Source organism: Hesperophylax consimilis, chromosome 7, assembly GCF_061612785.1.
Source record: "Hesperophylax consimilis isolate HC1 chromosome 7, BYU_Hcon_1.0, whole genome shotgun sequence".
Taxonomy (NCBI): domain Eukaryota; kingdom Metazoa; phylum Arthropoda; class Insecta; order Trichoptera; family Limnephilidae; genus Hesperophylax; species Hesperophylax consimilis.
Genome location: NC_142842.1, coordinates 8847759 through 8865766, shown reverse-complemented (window position 1 = coordinate 8865766; position 18008 = coordinate 8847759). Strand labels below are relative to the sequence as shown.

General features: G+C 33.5%; 2 protein-coding genes across 2 annotated transcripts in view; one reads left to right on the top strand and one right to left on the bottom strand.

The window, feature by feature from the left end:
• The window catches only part of Eip63E (cyclin dependent kinase Eip63E), a 272783-nt gene extending 264405 nt beyond the window's left edge, over positions 1–8378 (top strand). Inside the window, exons 7-10 of the mRNA XM_089633184.1 lie at positions 956–1217; positions 2367–2506; positions 3015–3267; positions 3617–8378. Coding sequence (XP_089489310.1) covers positions 956–1217; positions 2367–2506; positions 3015–3267; positions 3617–3684 — 723 coding nt within the window. The 3' untranslated portion in view covers positions 3685–8378. The remainder of the gene's footprint in view (positions 1–955; positions 1218–2366; positions 2507–3014; positions 3268–3616) is intronic.
• Positions 8371–15772, bottom strand: LOC149422262 (uncharacterized). The gene is made up of 8 exons (XM_089633185.1): positions 15665–15772; positions 15279–15449; positions 13154–13251; positions 10779–10875; positions 10476–10697; positions 9861–9994; positions 9646–9763; positions 8371–9196 (listed from the first exon to the last, which is right to left on the bottom strand). The coding sequence occupies exons 2-8, from the start codon at positions 15360–15362 to the stop codon at positions 8624–8626; spliced, it is 1326 nt and encodes a 441-aa protein (XP_089489311.1). The 5' UTR covers positions 15363–15449; positions 15665–15772; the 3' UTR covers positions 8371–8623.
• Between the last annotated feature and the right edge of the window lie 2236 nt (positions 15773–18008).

The window sequence follows — 18008 nt, the reverse complement described above, 5'->3', positions numbered from 1 at the left end:
GATGTATGCATAGTGGTTAAGATTAAGAAAGGAATGCCTATATGGTTTAGGCATGTAGAGCGGAAGGACAAAGATAAGAGTTTAACCCTTTTTAGGCTACTGGGATATTCTGTCCGAATTTGTGTGTGTACTTCCGCTTTGCAATAAAATCCAAATAAATGGAATCTTTCTTAACATATCCGAAAACTAAAAACTATTTTTGAAAGGTGCTTAAATACGCATTCAAATTTTATTATTAGAAATAACCATATAATTTATTAAATATTAAAAATTTTAATGCAAACATAGAAATGTTTTAAAAATGGCTCACTTTACGTTTTTTCGTTTAAACACTAAACCGAAATTGATGATAAAAAAAATCATATTTCATTACACAAATGTATTATAAACATTACTGTCACTTTGTCTTGTCTTTATTTTATATAAAAAATAATTAATAAAAAAATTCACAAAGTTTGATAATTTTTCCTCAAATTGCAGTCAAACCTTTTGGTTTCATAGAGGTGTACATTTTAATTTGTCTAGATTTTAATTTTTCTCTTTCTAACACCGTTTAGATAATATTTCTCACTATGATAGTAAGGGAGACAACAATTTCCATGAGACCATATGAGCTGTTCCCAAAAGTGAACAAATTAGCCTGAGAGGTTAAGGAGAATATATGATGCGGAAGTTAATAGTAAAAGAAGTCAGTAATACGTGGCACGATCAAGTTGTGTCTGTATCCTCTATGCCCACCCCTGCCGGAGTTGGTTACTTCTTCTTTTTTTAAAAGTCTTCTGACATTGGATGTGTGTCGCAATTAATCGCCGGATTAGGTAATTAACTAACCTCACCTATGGGCAAACTTTGACAAAATAAATATTCAGTTTCACTTCCATGTTTTTTTTTAAGATGGTGGCTATTTTGAGTAATACATATATTATATTTATGTTGGTATTATTTATTTATGTAGGACACGGACCTGTCCCAGTACATGGAGCGGCACCCGGGCGGGCTGGAGGCGCGCAACACGCGCCTCTTCCTGTTCCAGCTGCTGCGCGGACTTGCATACTGCCACCGGCGCCGCGTCCTCCACCGTGACGTCAAGCCGCAGAACCTGCTCATCAGCTGCGCCGGCGAGCTCAAGTTGGCCGACTTCGGCCTGGCACGCGCCAAGAGCGTGCCCAGCCACACCTACTCCCACGAGGTGGTCACCCTGTGGTACAGGCCTCCGGGTGAGTCACTATCATTATCCCATACAACTGTCCTCCTTCATCATATTGTTCTTCTGATCTTATTAAATCAGTTTTCACCGACAATCGTCGGACTGGTTAGTGGCTGACTTCACAAATATATCATGTTCCCACCCAGGTGATATGAGTTCAATTCCTCTGTTGGTCAAGTCTTCCATCTTGGCCCCAACATAATTTTTCTCTTATAATTATGGTAGTAGGAGTTTTTTTTCAAATATTGTCAGGTTATTTTGATGTTTCTTTCTTTAAAAAAATTAGTAATTAGAATCAGTGTCTCATTCCCGATGCAATCTGAGCGCTTTCTGGAAACTCGACTTAACAAATCCCTTCCTTAACTCGCCTCACTATAGTTCCCCTGGTTATACATAGTAATGAAAGGAGAGTTCTTGGGAGGTGTCATATAAATAAAATTTACTTAACTCTTCAGTACTTTCGACACTTTTGTTCAGTTTGCAATGTTATTTTTTAATTTTCCGTAAAAACAAATACTGTTTTAGAAACTAGATAAAATTATCTTTCTGGTGTACGCATTTAAAATAAACATTACTATTTCTAAATAATAAAATTTTAATATCATACGTGAAAAATGTTGTCAAAATTTCTAACCACATTTTTATATAATTTTTTAATCCAATCGTAGAAAAATTGAGAGAACTCAAGATTTCCAAAACACATTAGTTGGGGAATTTGGAAGAAAACTGTAACTTAACTTTTATCTTGTTCAAATAATAAAAAATAAGAAATAATTTTGAAAGTTAAACTGATAGCGGCGCTAAATATGAATTATTGATTTTGGCTATTTTTAGGCATCCATAATTATCCACATTTGAGGCAAACTGGAGAGAATTATTATTTCTCTTTCTAACCTCTAAAAAATTACGTATTTCCGCATGGTAGAAAAAAAGATAAAAATACTGTTATAAAATTTAGATGCCCAGTCATATCCTAAAACGTTGGTGGAATTAAAATCTCATCACCGAATTTCGAAAAAAATTATGAATAAATTGCATTTCTTCAATTCAAATGTTGATATCGTTGAATTGTACCTCCGTTTTCGACGTCATGAAAATGGCTTTCTGTAACATAAACTTATGTTTACTTGTAAACTATAATTTCATGTTTTTTTTGTAGATGTTCTGCTGGGCAGTACGGAATACTCAACTTCCCTGGACATGTGGGGAGTTGGTTGTATATTTGTTGAAATGGTGACTGGAGTCCCCACCTTCCCTGGAGTTAGAGATACTTACGACCAACTAGACAAAATATTCAAGGTACGCACCATCCAACTTCAGATGTCATATCCACTCAGTTACTGAGTAAGCGCGAGAATTGACAAGCAGTCAAGTACGGAAAACCGGTGATGGCCTGTAAAAAGCGTTCTGAGTAATTCGCCCATTTATTTTTTGTATTTTCATTTAGAGCTAGCTCTATGGAAATTAAACTTCTTGCCCCGTGTAGGCATTGAATTCTCCTTTATAAATAAAATTTCAGAGTGCCAACACTGATTTTCTTCCGTGTTTCCAAAAATTTGTAAGTTTGAAATTTAATACATTTCTAATTTTTTTTAATAACATTATAAATAGGTTAAATTCTTATTGTCTCCCGCTTCTATTAATATAAAAATTATAAATATATATTTCATGTTGTCCATACTGGTTGCTGAATAAAATCTGATATAACCAACTACCACGGTTTTTAAAAGTAAAAGTGTACTAAAAATAGATTTAATGTTTTAAAAAAGGAGTAGTCAATAGTACTGATTGTTATTGGTGATTGCAGGTGCTGGGCACGCCCACGGACGAGACGTGGCCGGGTGTGTCGCGCCTGCCGGGCTACCGGGCGCATCGCAGCGGACCGCACCGCGCACGCCGCCTCGGCACCGTGTTCCCGCGCCTGCACGACGCACGCGAGGCAGAGGCTCTGGCGGCACGCCTACTGCAGCCAGATCCCGGTGCCCGCGCACCCGCGCCTGATGCCCTGCACCACCCCTACTTCGCGGGCCTGCCCAGGCGGCTCTACGACCTGCCCGATGGTAAATTGAAACTGCATTTTCTTGAGATTCTTCTATCTTATATATCAACAGATAGCAATGTAACAGATATGCAATCTTTACAACATCAGGCCTCAGCACGGGTAAGCCACACAGTGAGGCCAACATTACTGGATAACTATGAAAACTATTAAACACGTTCCTAACATTTGTATATGCTTGACATTTGCTGCATTCTAACCAGTACAGAGACATGTTAAACTCGTGAAAAAGAACCATTTGTTCTAACCCCCTGTCTTACAACAGATTAAACTTTATAAATTCTTTGTAAGACATTGTGTATTGTATATATTAGTTTATTTAACTTTGTTTGTTGCTTTGTTTATTGCAGAAGTGTCAATATTCAGCGTTGAAGGAGTAAACCTCCACCCGGAACACCGTCAGGCGGGCATAAAGTGAGGATGGAACGACACCACGTCAGACTGCCCTGCCTTCAAAGCAATGTGTCGACCCGCCGCGGTCGAGTGTAGATAATTTTTTAAGTAAAATTTACGTATAAACAATTGCGAAAGCACGTCACAGTGAGAGGAAACGAAACGCCAAGAAAAATACCTGTTCCATACGGTCTCTTTTTTAATAGGAAGATAATATGCTAAGAATAGGCGTTCCAAGGAAATGCGCAGGTGGACATTGATTTTATCCAGTATGATTGTATTCAATGAACTGATATAGTAAAATTCATGATTTCTCTATTTATTCACTCTAATTCAAATTGATTGTTTTGTTGTCATCTGATGTTTAGATTTAACAAATGAATTACCATTTAAATTATTCAATTATTTTCTTCTACTAGAGTAATTTCTTTTTACTTTCCCATTGACATTGTTCATCATTTCTTCATGGTTAGAATCCTTCATTGCATTACTACTAGGCCGATTCATTTGCTACTTATTTTATGTTCATTTAATTGCATTTTTATTGAATATTGTTCAAAAGACATGAGCTCTTCATCTCGGTTACAAGACAGAATGATCTGTTTTATTTTTCTTAGTTTGTAATCTAGTAAATAAACAGATTTCACTCCTTCAGAACAGACGTTGGATGCCATTTTAATATTTTCATATCAATTCACTCCCATTGAAATGACACCTCCAATGCTAGTCATAATTCTCATGAATTAAAAGTTAAGCGAATGGGTTGGTTAAAGAAGCGAGTGTTTTTGTAAAATGCTAAATAACTTGTTGAGGAAATCCTGCAATATTTGATTGACATAATTTAATGCCATATATTTTTATCATTGATAATTTTTTGATTTGACAAATTACAGCTCTTTTCAATTTCTGTGGTTACAATCAAAACAATATTGCCACTTGACCAATGATTATCTTTTATTTATCCTTTCGAAAGCTTTAATTTTATTTACAAAGAGAGCATATTATAATTATTATATAATATTATGTAATGTTTGTCGAGCAATTTGTTTCAAATTTATTGTAAATGTAAAATTTTTCACTGAATATACATACATTGTTTTATTTCATGAATAAATAGCAGTTTATTATAAAATACATGTATATTTTTTGAATCATCTAAATATTATTAACCATACAAAATTGATAATGAAAATTCCCTCAGTCGAGTATATATCTCTGCCAACCAAACCATTGTTCCCAAACTGTTTCAAGTGCCAACAGCTTTTATTACCTATCCATTTCCTTATATACATCACTTTATTTTTATACAAAAGATATTACCAGTTGGGATATTCATATAATTAAATATTATGGAATATTCATAAATTATAAAAATATTTCTTGCAACAAATATACAAAATGATTCAAATGCAATCTGGTTTATAACAGAAACCACACATAAAATATTCTAGCAACTTGTAACTGGTGAAAATTTTTTACTGTCCTACAAAATCATTCTAACAATCAAATATGCATTACGTAACTTCATTTTTTCCTCATTCATTGAATTGAAAACCATATTTTGACCAAACAATGTGAAGAGATTGGTATATTAATTGCCTCATCATTTTATTAAAAATCACAGAATAGGCTACCCAAAGTATGTAATCTTAGTTTTAAATTATAAATATGCACCGCATATATAAAATGTCCATTCTCTTAGGGAAATATACTTTATAAGAATTTGACACCATCAATGAAACGAATTGATGCTACAAAAATTCCTAACTAGATTACATCAGTCGAACATAATATGTATTAAATAATACAATTTTATATGCCAATTCTTATATAGCTTATTTCTCTAAAAAAAAACTACAAAAATAATGTTTTAAACATCCAACTCCAATGCATAGATTATAATATATTATTGTATGCACCAATATCTCATATCTTTAGTCAGCCGTCCGTTAAAAATAAGATATTTGAGGAGCCATTCAATTTTATTATGCAGTAAATTATTTGGCAGTGGACTATGTGTAAGAATAATTGAATTTATCGTAATTATCAGAAGACAACATCACCCATGTTTGAACTTTAAATATATTCTGAATACCCATCCCATCTAGGTTCATCATTTTTTTTACAATGTGAAATTTTTGAAATGTTGTCAGTTTAGGCAGGAAAACTTTTGAACCCAGCTAAATTTTGTTCCTCTAGCTTACCCAATATGCAATTTTGTTTATCTAAGGCTTGTTTGTTGTCTTTTGAATAACCTTGGGGCTCATAGATATACTTCAAGACAGTTGACTCTATATATTATATGAGACTTGTAACAAGGTTGGTTTCGATTCATAGTAAATTGTGATAATTTGCATATTGTGATATGAAATGAGACAGAATATTAAATTCACATAGTCATCGGCGCCAATTACCAATATAACTTCATTTAGTGTATAAATTGAATGAGTTTATTGACATAAAGATAAATTCATCTGTTAGCTTTATATTTGAATTTCATAGAAAGGCTTCAAGTACGATCTAGAAAGTCTATATTGAAGGAATTACACTTAAAATTAAAGTTTTACGCACTCAAATTCCTTCCATGGTGCTCAATATAAGTAATAGTCAGTTAAATATGTAGACACAATTTTATGTTCAGTATGTATTGTCTAGCCTAATAATGTGTAAAGTTGTGTAGAGTTGAGTAGCCACCTCATGATCCTGTATTTACTGCAGACCCCCTTTCCTACCCCACACCACTATTCTTATCCTTTCAATGTGTCCTTTGTAGAAACTCACATCTTGCTTTTGACTTTGCATTTGTCAATTTGGAGGAGTGTAAATTAATCTTACGGACATAAGAATGTAATATTTACTGGAACTATTTTGTGTTTTTGCATTAAAAACTAGTATTTAATGCAGCAATTTTAGTCTTATTTTGCCATATTCATTTTGTGAATATAAATTCATGTTTATATTTTGTAGAATATATTATTCTCTATAAGTTCAATTTTATGAAACAATTTCTAATTAAACAAACATATTATTCTATTTACACAAACAAAAAACAGAATGTAAGAACATTATGCACATTATAATATTATTTTTTAACAAAACATTGTGCAGTTATTTATAAATAATAGCACTAAAGCTATGGTTTCCTAAGAAAGTGGTGCTGTTCATTTCGGCCTTGATATTCATGATGTAGAAGGCGTAAGACGGCTGTCTTAATGGTGGGGACCAGAGATGTCAGGTTAGAATGACATACTGTGGCGGAGAATACTAGAAACAGCGCTACTCCTGTTTTGTCACCGCTATGACAGCCATCATGCAAAAGGCGGCACTGCTATTTAACATTCCACTTACATTCAACTCCATCTGGTTTGTATTGACAAAGTTTTAGTGACATCATCCACTGATACATTACTGCCGCTAGATAACAGCATCTCTTTCTTAACAACTGTAGCTTTGTTGACCATAAACTACATTAACTAATTTATTTGAATTCATCTGTGGAAGTTCCTTATAATTATGTTCATACAGCCGACATGTGTTATCAGAAATCAGGCTTAAGTACTTATATGGGTCACCAACTGCTATTGCTATTAACCATTTTACTAATTTGTGCAATGCAATCGTAAGCCAAATTGGAAATGGTTCCAATACATAAATGATTATGAAAAGTGAAAGTAAATTGCCGATTGAACAAATAATACTCCATCACAGAGATAGGATTACAACTGTTCTTACAGTTAGGTTATTATTCCTAAAAAACAGTGTTTTCCCAATAGATTACTATTTTACAGTTAAAATCACAATCATTACACTCATGACAAGATACCATATTGTTTAGGTCTGTTACTAATATTCAGTAAATATGTGTGCCATTAAGTAAAGTAATAAAGACAGATTTGTTAGAGTTTTGGAACAGGAGATATTCACATATTTAGAAATCGTGTCTTGGTCTGTAGAGACATTTAGCAACAAGAAACTAGTTGGTTAAACAGCAATTATTCAAAATGTGCAAATAAACGTACCTTAACCTGATTAGACAAGTTGTGCCGAGTATTTTTAAATTTTAGATGGTACTGAGCAATACAATTAAATACATTCTGATTGTTGTAAACGGACAAACTTATGAGTAGAATATAATGGGGTGTTTCTGGATTTTACACCAAATTTCAAAAAATGTATTTGTATTTGACTGTAGAACAGTAGATCAGTAAATAATGTAGACGTGGATTAGTACTTTCTACAAAGTTATAGATGATTTACAAATTATTATCACTTTTTACGGTTCAGATTATTTGTAGGCCTGAAACTAAATCTGTTTTATTCTGTCCAATGTTGTCTGGTTCTTTATCCTGATTTAGCAGAATAAAGGATTCCCACACACACCCATGCACTTGATGGACAGTCCGAAGAATGGATCACCAGTTTGTTTGATTTCAACCTCTTCATCTACATTAATCCATTTGGGAAACTCCAATAATCAACGGTTAAGGCAATTAATTATTATTATTATTATATGTATTTTATCACATGAATGAATTGTTTCCAATGTATCATACACTATGTGATTTGATCTTATTATTTTCCAAATGTAAATCTATTGTTAGTAATGTAATTCAAATAGGAAATAATATTAATATTATGATCTTTTTATATAAAAATATTGTGTAAATACAAATTTTGAACTGATAAATAAATTTATTTCTAAACTGCTAATATTGTTTTTATTTCATAAATATTTCGTACAAATAATAATGATATAAGAATTACACACGATATTATGTAATAATATAGAAAACACAATTTCATTATTATAAACAATAAATTATCAGACCATCATGCTTCCTACGTTGATTGCAAAGATAGATTATAATTATTAATATAATAATTCAATCTTATACGTAACTAGGAAAACCGAAAATGTAGGTTGTTCAGACATGGATACATAAAGTATTTTGTTTCTCCCAGGACTATGTGTAAGAATTCAATTTATTGTAATCTTCAGAAGATAACATCATTTTGTAACCTCCCGTGTAAAGTTTCCTTCGTCCTTCAGTTCCTTGTATGCCTTGCACTCCTATAATATTACTGTGAAGAGCGACATCCTCCTTTTTATAGGCTATGACGGTGTCGTTGTACCTACCAAAAGAAGCCAGCGCAGTCGCCATATCGGCATCTGATTTGAATGTATTAAAAGCTTCCAAGAAATTCATTAGCGGCAGGTGAAACATTTCCGGCTTTTCTAAAGTTTTTTGTTTCAAAACATTAAAACATCTATCCATCTCCAGCAGAGCATCTTCATAAGGCGAAGCTTGATTATCTTTCTCCATGCAGATAGAATGATTGGATCGTTCCAAGAAGACATCATCACAGAGTACGTCGTTCCAATCAGTGTTCATTAAAGCTACTTTTTTTTCCTCGTCCAATCCAACTCTCTGTTCAATCGTCATGTCTTCTATTCGCTTGTTCTCCAATATTTCTCCAATCAAATTATTGCCTTCAATTATTCTAATCTGCTGCATTTTTGGCTTTTCATCCAATATCTGTAAAAAAATTATTATTTACACCGACTTGATAATATATTATAATCACTACTAGTGATTTTGTGAACAGTAAAGTTGGAATAATGTTGATTATTCCGATTTGACAGCGCGTGGGCCGGAGGGCAAGAACGCGCACTATAGCGAAATAAAAAGATACTATCAAATACTGCTACCTTGACAAAATTGACCGTACTCGGAACAAACAAACAAATTTTCAGACAGGCGAAATGCAAAGTGGTCGAGTTGAAACAGAACTTCGCTATGCTCCAATTATAATATAAAATTTTACTAATAAACAGCAAATGCATGCACAAACACACTTTATATATGCTTGTCAAAGATCTGGTGGACATATTTATTTAGTCAGAATTAATAATACTTGTGCAGAATAAGGTCATATAATGCTGGTAAAATATAAATTATACATATTACATAAATGTTGTTCTCACCCTAATAGTAGATTTCAAAATTATTTTGTGCATTTCCCTTTCGGTTCTAGAATCATGGTTGTGAGTAAATCGAATATTAATGACTGCGGGGTATTCCTTTAGGTACAGATCAGTTGTCCTGGGAACGAATAATGTAAAAGTTTTATAATATTTATTAAATTAGACAAATCAACGTCAATGTGAGTAGGATGGATGTATAAGGAAAAGGGGCGCACCTCAGCATGTCTTGTTGCTTGATAGTCAGAGAAACTTTAGCAGGGCATCCCGTATGTTCTATGCGTTTCTTTCTGGTGTTCTCCTTTTTTCTATTCTGATGAACGTACTGGTTATGTTGGCATCTGAAATTTTTCTGTAAGGAAAACACAAACTATTCAGTACATTTACAAAACAAAATAGTTTACTTCATCAAACATACTAATTTCAGTTATCAGTGTGTCCTGCATAACTCTGGTTCAAAGAACTCAAATTTGTTTTGAATTTAAGTGTCATTTTCAAAACTGGAACTGAAGAATTCAGACAAGCAATAAAGTAAGTAAGTACCTACCTTTAAAACAATATATTTTTTCATCAGAAAATTATTTTAATTTTAATTCAAAATTGGAATTGATTTGTCAACAATTCAGACCATCCCGTAATTTTTCTCGAGTCTGCGCTAGTATTAACTACAATTTTGAATTACTGCTAGAATAATTCAAAATTGGAACTGATTTGTCATCCTGTGATTTTTCTTGGGTAAGTATTGAATAAAGATATATTAAACAAATTATTTGGGGGGGGGGTTCACGTTTTCAGCAATGGGGAAATGACTAAAGAAGAAAGAAAAAACTTACTTTGAATACCAGTTTCTTAGATTTTTCACACTTAAATGTGGAGTCCACTCGGTAAACGGTGAAGGTTTTTTGCTCAAATAATTTCAACCATCTAAGAATAGTATCTTTGTCTGTGATGTTCAGTCTCAGTGAGCAAGAAAAGCATGGTCGGTTGTCTATGCTCTCTTCCCCAACGTAGGATACTATCACTACTCCAAAATCCACTGGGAGTAGCCTGACTAGCTATAATAAGGATATAACCAATTAATAAATTATTTTATTTTATTTGCCACGAGACCTCAAACGTTAGATAAAAAATCTTACCTGCGATTTATCTACAGAAGTACCAGTATCATCTTGTACATAGATTCCAATTTTATCATGAAGATAGCTGGACGGTGTGGGCCCAGTGTCCGAATCACTGGAAGTCATAATACATAAAAATACATCAATACGCCCAAAAATAATTGTTTTCTGCAGGTTAGCTGCTTCTCTGGAAGTATTTAAATGATTATTTCAAACATTCTTCATTAACTACTTTTGTGTTACAATGTAAATAAAGTCACAGGAAAGTAATACTGCTTTAACCACTACTACCATAGACATATGAATATTAGTAGACCTGCCCTAAGTGATTAAAAGCGTATTATTCCCCACTCCTCATACCGGTTCCATTGGAGCCGGCTGGGCTCGCGTATGGCCTCCCTTGAATCTTGAGAATGTGACATCATCATTCTTGTGCGAACTAGCGTCAAGCTATGGTCGAGTTCATTTTACGAAATAACACGGCAAAATGGCGGCTTGCGCTATGAAAACTTGTAAAAAGAGAATAAACCCAATTGTCGTATTACATTCCATAGGTAAGCATTATTTTACTTTGTTTTAACCTTATTCACATCGTATAATATGGATCAGTTTTAGAAACATATACTATCACGCGATGGACGCGAAACACAAAGCCGTGCACAAGAATCAGGGATGTGCCTTCGCCTTTTGCGCTTTGATAAAATACATTATAGTATCATTTGGAACTCCGTCGTATTCATAAAGGATAATAAACCAATAATTTTTAAATTTATTCCACTTTAATGGCGTTATTACTAAACGAGTTTTGAACTTTACACAACTCATAAACAACACTTAATATAGGATAAATGGTTGGTTATCAATTGTGAAAAATTGGTATGTTTGGAAGTAAAATGTAGATACAGTGATCATGTTTGGAATGAAAAATGTATGTGTCATTTTGCTGTCCGATGACATTTTTTATCTATTAAAATTTAAAATATTATATTTTTCTATCGCACGTCGCCACCGATCACATATTATCTTTCATAATATCACACATCGCAACGGACCACGTGTTAGGTACGCGCTTGTTTCGTATGTACGGTACTGCTGGAACGAGAAGGAGTGCATATCAGTAATACGCTAGATGTTTTTTGTTTTTAATTGAAAAAGTGTCATCGGCAAAATGATGTCCAAATTTTTACTCCAAATACTCTTAGGAATCGCTGGTAAAAGCTGTGTGTATATAATTTCATTTGTTTTTTAGTTGTTTTACTTTTCTATTATCTTCAAGTGAAATGTTATATATTTTCTTAAAAGTGAAATGTTATATACTTTCTTAAAGATTTCAATATTTTATTATTAATAGGTACAGAGCGGTTGTGACAATCCTCCAACATTGGTCGAATGTAGCGATTCTCAAGTGTGCGCATCGTTGTTACTAGGAAGTAAATTATGAACATTTATAAAAGTGTCTTAACTAAATACGTAAACTAAATATTCGACTCTGAAAATAGAAGAATTTTTTTTGCCGAATTTGGACTTCGCAAATTTGTTCATAACGTGGCGAGTAATGTGCGCTCCCATGTAAAAATGTCTATTCATTCAAAAGCAGATTTTACTTTTAAGAACTAAATGGTGATATTATAAGGCGAGATGCCTATATACTATCAGATTGATTTATTGACGAATCACAGTCAGCTTTACCCTCTTCGTTCTTCAACAGTTGATTTTACCCCTCACCCTTTTGTTCTAGTCTATTAATATTCATATGTCTGGGGACTACTACCTACGAATGTTATTTATTTATTTAAGTCAATTTGAACAATTTTTTTTAACAATACAGGTTGGGGTCCGTCCAGGTCGTTATAATTGTACCGTTTATACAATGTATTTGCAGTGACAAAAATCTTGTAAGAGAGCTGTCGGAAATTAAATCGATCTTTTGATAAACTACATTTAGAAAGTACGTGACTCTCTCCACTGGTGAGTTCCTGAACAAATTAGTGCGACTTGCTCTACAATAAAGGAGGTTATGACGACTTCCCTGGGAGTGAGACTTTGGTACAAAGAAATTTATTTGAGCCAAAATCTCATTGTTAGATATGTAACCGTTAATTAAGAGATACAAATATTTAATCAGAGCAATACCTCTACGCATCTCTGAGTGGTAATTGGTCATACCGAGGATATAAGTAGATGGGTTAGCCAGGGGTAATATCCGTAGAGACGCAAAAATAAAAATCTTATAAACTTATTGTGAACTCTTTCAATGCACAAAATGTACGTTACTTTGTGTAAGAGTTTTTACATTAATCTTTCTAGGTCTCATGGTTGTACAAAGTCATGCATGGGAATGACATTAAAGAGGGAAAATTATGTGAGAAGTATTCTCGGATTAATTCTTTTACCTGGACTCGTCATCAGAAGCATCAAAAGGCAATATATCCCCATACTCCTCTTTCACCGTCGTACTTCGAGCAACTTCAGAAGGAACATCAGAGTATTTCTAAAGAAGAAATTCATATAAAATTTATAATTATTAACCACATAAACGAGTACACAATAATAATAATCAATTCAGTAATCGCTTAAGATCACACGGGAGCGGAGATTTCATGCTTGAAAAGTAAATAATCGACAATAATTTCAAATACCGTCGAACTTGGTTACAAGGATCACGGATATAATGAGCAATTACCAAATGATACTTTAGTTCAGGCATATCTTCATATAATTGTTGTCTGTTATAACGAGGATGATTCACTGATATACCGTGCAAATAATTTTGCACACACAATTTCTAAATAAATGAATGGATCGGTGTGTTTGATAAAAATCCATTAATTGGGAATTATTCAAGAATTCTTTGCAGTAAGTAATAAAATAACAAACAAAGGGGCGGCACAGCGCGGCGGTTAGCTGCCGGGCGCACGACGGCGGCTGGCGGGAATTTCCTATCCAGTGAGGGAGGGATTCATATTTTTATGGCGCTACCTGTGTATGATTGTCGGCTAAGTAAAACATTTCTATCCATCAGGCACTATGTTAAATTATCATAAAATCTGCGAAAAGTTATTTGAAATTTGTTCCCTTTTTAGTCTTCTTTTGTATTAGAACTCATCGTAAATTTTGTTTCAAAAACCAATAAATATGTTCATGAAGGTAACTACATAACTACACATAGGTGTAAACTTATGATAGTGATGCAAAAGCAGCCTTTTCAGCAGAGGGGCCGCTTTAGCTATTTTTACAAGTGGATTATTAAGGGGGAGGGGGTTGACAGAAACATTCAAGATTAACCTTTCCGGGAGTATGGACGCGAATGAACGACGGTACACACTTTCGCCAAAGAAGTATGGACGGCTATGGACGACAGGGGTCGCATATTCATATTCGATGCATATTCTGTAAATATGCATCGTATTGCCATCTATGGGCATATTCCTGTGACTTTACACCAATTTTAAACATTTTACATCATTATCGACAGAGATATCGGCTGTTATTTATTTTGCATACAATCATAAAATTTAATCAAAAAATATATATCTTTATTAATGTAAAAAAAACTCACTCCCCAGAGCACAGCCAGAATTACGTAACTTACTCCCGGAAAGGTTAAGGACGGGTTGTTTCGGAGAATTTGAATAATTCATCAAATTTCAACATTCATTTTCCAGTTCTGTGAAAGATTTTTTCAAGTTCTGTTTTAATTTCAGTTTTGTCAAGCAACCAGCCTATAATGATATAATAACATAACTTGAATAGGACTTTCACAGAACCCGGAAATGAACGTTGAAATTTCATGAATTGTTCAAATTCTCCGAAACAACCCGTCCTTAATGTTTCTGTTGATTTTTTTGAATTTCGTATTCTGCAAACCATTTCTTCAAATTTTGTTCCATTTAGGACATGCAGCGCAAATTAATCTCTATAAAAAATGTTCTCAGCCAGGGTTTTCAAGAATTACTCCAAACATTTTGATTTTTATCTTCAGCCATGTGGGCCGTACAAATTGACATGAGGGCAGCACGAGTAGGGCCGCGGGTTGTGCATCACAAGTTTGCGACAAACAAAATTTTACAGCCGAAAACCACAACAATCCCGCAAGCTAGTTATTTATGACAAGTGAGTTTTAACAAGCGGGGTGATACGCACTAGCTAGTGATAATAAGAAAGATAATTTTGTGATATTTTTCTTAGGAGCCTCGAACCAGGCGACGGCAGTTATAATGTGTTGATTGTTTTGAGGAGAAAATTGAGGAGCATGATAGCGAAATCTTTAAAATAATCATTGATTTTAAATTTTATTAATAAAAGTGAATTTTTCTAATATTTTTTTATAAATATATAAATTAACTCATATTTTGAAAATATACTAATATTTATATACATACGAATTTTAAAATAACGATTTTTGATGTAACGAGTAATGGCTATAAGAAGCAAATTTAGTCGGTCCCCTCATGCTCGTTGTAACCAAGTTTGACTGTAATTGAAGTTCCACTTTGAAGAAGTAGAATTTGTACTCACTCTATGTTTATTATGATTCCTACGAACTGGATCTGTACAGTCGGCATCCTTTCTCTCTCGTTTAATGTTGTGGACTGGATGCATGTTAGATAGTGATGTACTGATTCAAATTATTATAATAAGGAACAAAGAGACGGTAATACCTTCTCGCCGTATTACATGTTGCGAAACCTGGAAGTAGATAAAAAAAAAGATCAGCTCTGTAGCAGTGTAACACAAAGACAATTATTGCATTATTGCCCACATGAATTCAATAATTGAAATTGTGTCCGTTTCTCATACTTTGAATCATATTGGAAAAGTTAACTTTATGTGATAAAAAAACTAACCCAAGTAGTTAATAAGAATAACATATAATAGAAGATTTATTTAATAGAAATACGTACTATGAAACCAGATAAGTTGGGAATAATATTTATTTCTAAATACAGAACTTATGAACTGTCATTTTGTTTACAGCAAAAATTTGTGACTTTTTAATTTGATGTCTATGGTCTTTCGCATAGATATATCCATAGATATACCACATACCACTCTTATGCCACTGATTCCACTATAATATTATATGGCCACTATGAATTATGATACCACCATGGTGCTAGATAGTTGATTTATGCATGGTCAGGGGCATTTAACTAAGCTTTGGCCTTGAAACTCATTTGAAACCGCCACGCCCACCTCAAAATTCTTATAGAAAACGAATAATATGGCTAAAAGCTCAGATCTCATTGGTGAGAACAGAACGATTGGTTTGATCTCTCGCTCTCTACCATAATGACTCGTGTAACAGAAAGAGATGACGGAATTTTGCCGTTTATCAGTTTCAAATCATTCAAACAAAATGAGAGTGGTTTATTTATACACGCGGGTTGTCATTTTCTGCCGAAATACTATCATTTCCGTCGAAAATATTGCGTGTTAAAGTTGTTCGTGATAAAAATACAATATAAGCCAGTATAGTGTTAGCGAGTTACAAACATATTATATTCAACCTACCTACGTAAGTTCAAGTTTAAAGTGAATTAACAGTTTTAGGTTATTCGTTCGGTTTTTTGAACAATGCTTCATACTTGACATATGTCTTCCTCCACAACGTATAAATGTTATTTATTATATCGATAAACTTATTCATGTTATTGATTAGTGTTATCCTGTATTATCTTATTGTTTTGGTGAAATTAAAGATTTTTAAACATATGTAACCATGAGTTCATGAGGCTGAAAAATGTCGGAATTTTTCGTCGTACTGTCGGACAATCATGTTTTGGAAATTTTCTTCAGTGTTTTTGCAAATTTCTTGTCATTTTGGGTTACTTCTTCTCAGATTAACAAGTTTCATCTTAAGGAAATGCACTGTAAAAGTTTATTTTCTTAGTCAGATGAACCTTGCCCTTGGAAAACATTTCGACATTTTTCTGCTTCAAGGAGATTTTTATTTTTATAATAGTTTTTTTGGGCTAGTGAATGAATAGAGTAGGCTGAGAGCAATTATGTTGTCTATGGTCGCATCTTTTTTTAAATGGCCTTGAGTTTCCTCTACCTTGTCTACTGCTCTGCTCCGCACGGTAGGTACTGCTTGTATATCTGTGGTTAAGTACTGTATAATTCTGTTGGATACAAAAAGCCGGAAGATATCGATCTAGAGAGTGGTATATTTATGTGCATGGTGCCACTCTTCCTAAAACGCCCAGCACGAGAGTTGTTTATTTATGCCCAGCAAGCCCAGCGCTGGCCATTAGCACCAGAATGGTTTATTTATGGTAGCACATGTAGTAGCGACGAGAGGTTTATGCAAGCGATAGATGATAGTTGATTTATGCAAGCGATCATAAATCAACTGGTGGCGATGGGAGCAACCGATGATTTACTCCAATTTACTCGATCGTTTTGATCATCGAAATATTTCGATTCATTGTAATGGACAAATCGATTCTGTCAAAAATCATCACACAGTCCGAGACTATCGTTTTGAAACGTCATCCAAGAAAGTGAGAAGGTGCTGGGTTAGAGTGAGCAAAATCGAAATTGTTTTTCGAAATAATTAACATTTTTACTAATGGAAACATTATAATGATGCTAACCCAATGCTTTCGAATGCATAAAAATCAAAATATTTTAATTTGTACGTTTTTTTCTATTCTTGAGTTATCTTTTGTTCAAATAATTTGGTAGAAATAATTTGTTCTAATCTTTTCTTTTTTCTCACAGCAAAAATCACGATTTGGATGTATCAAATTGCATTAGAAATCGGTTCTGTCTTCCTGCCGGATTTTTTTTTTCATACCGAATGCATTATATTTATAAGAATTATTCAGCTTAATGTTAAAACTATTCACAATATGAAAACGGCGACGAATTTAATGCCATTGAAAATTGCGTTGAAAGAAAGTTCACCTGTCAGCATAGGTACTTCTTAAATCATTATTGTCAATGACAACACCAAAAAGGAAGGCGCGATAATTTGAATTCTCGAGGCTTGGTATTTTTATTTTAAAATCTCGTTCATTGCTGTAGAAATAGTTTAAAAATATTCCATTTGAACAAATATCGTGCATATAAGTTTATTTCGCAATCAATCAGACTTTTTGACAGTTTCCCAGCCATTATTCGATAATAATCAAATAAAGTTAGTCCCTACGAATTTGCTATGGATAGATTTATCAAAGATATTTACCAATAACAAAAATAAGATTTATGAACATATTATGGACCATTCCGATAAACACATAA

Excerpts from the sequence above, each read along its gene's own strand:
- LOC149422262 (XM_089633185.1), bottom strand. The coding sequence starts at position 15,362 with ATGCATCCAGTCCACAACATTAAACGAGAGAGAAAGGATGCCGACTGT. Across the intron at positions 13,252-15,278 it reads GGAATCATAATAAACATAGA|AAATACTCTGATGTTCCTTC; the intron begins GTGAGTACAAAT and ends TTTCTTCTTTAG. Across the intron at positions 10,698-10,778 it reads CTTCTGTAGATAAATCGCAG|CTAGTCAGGCTACTCCCAGT; the intron begins GTAAGATTTTTT and ends TCCTTATTATAG.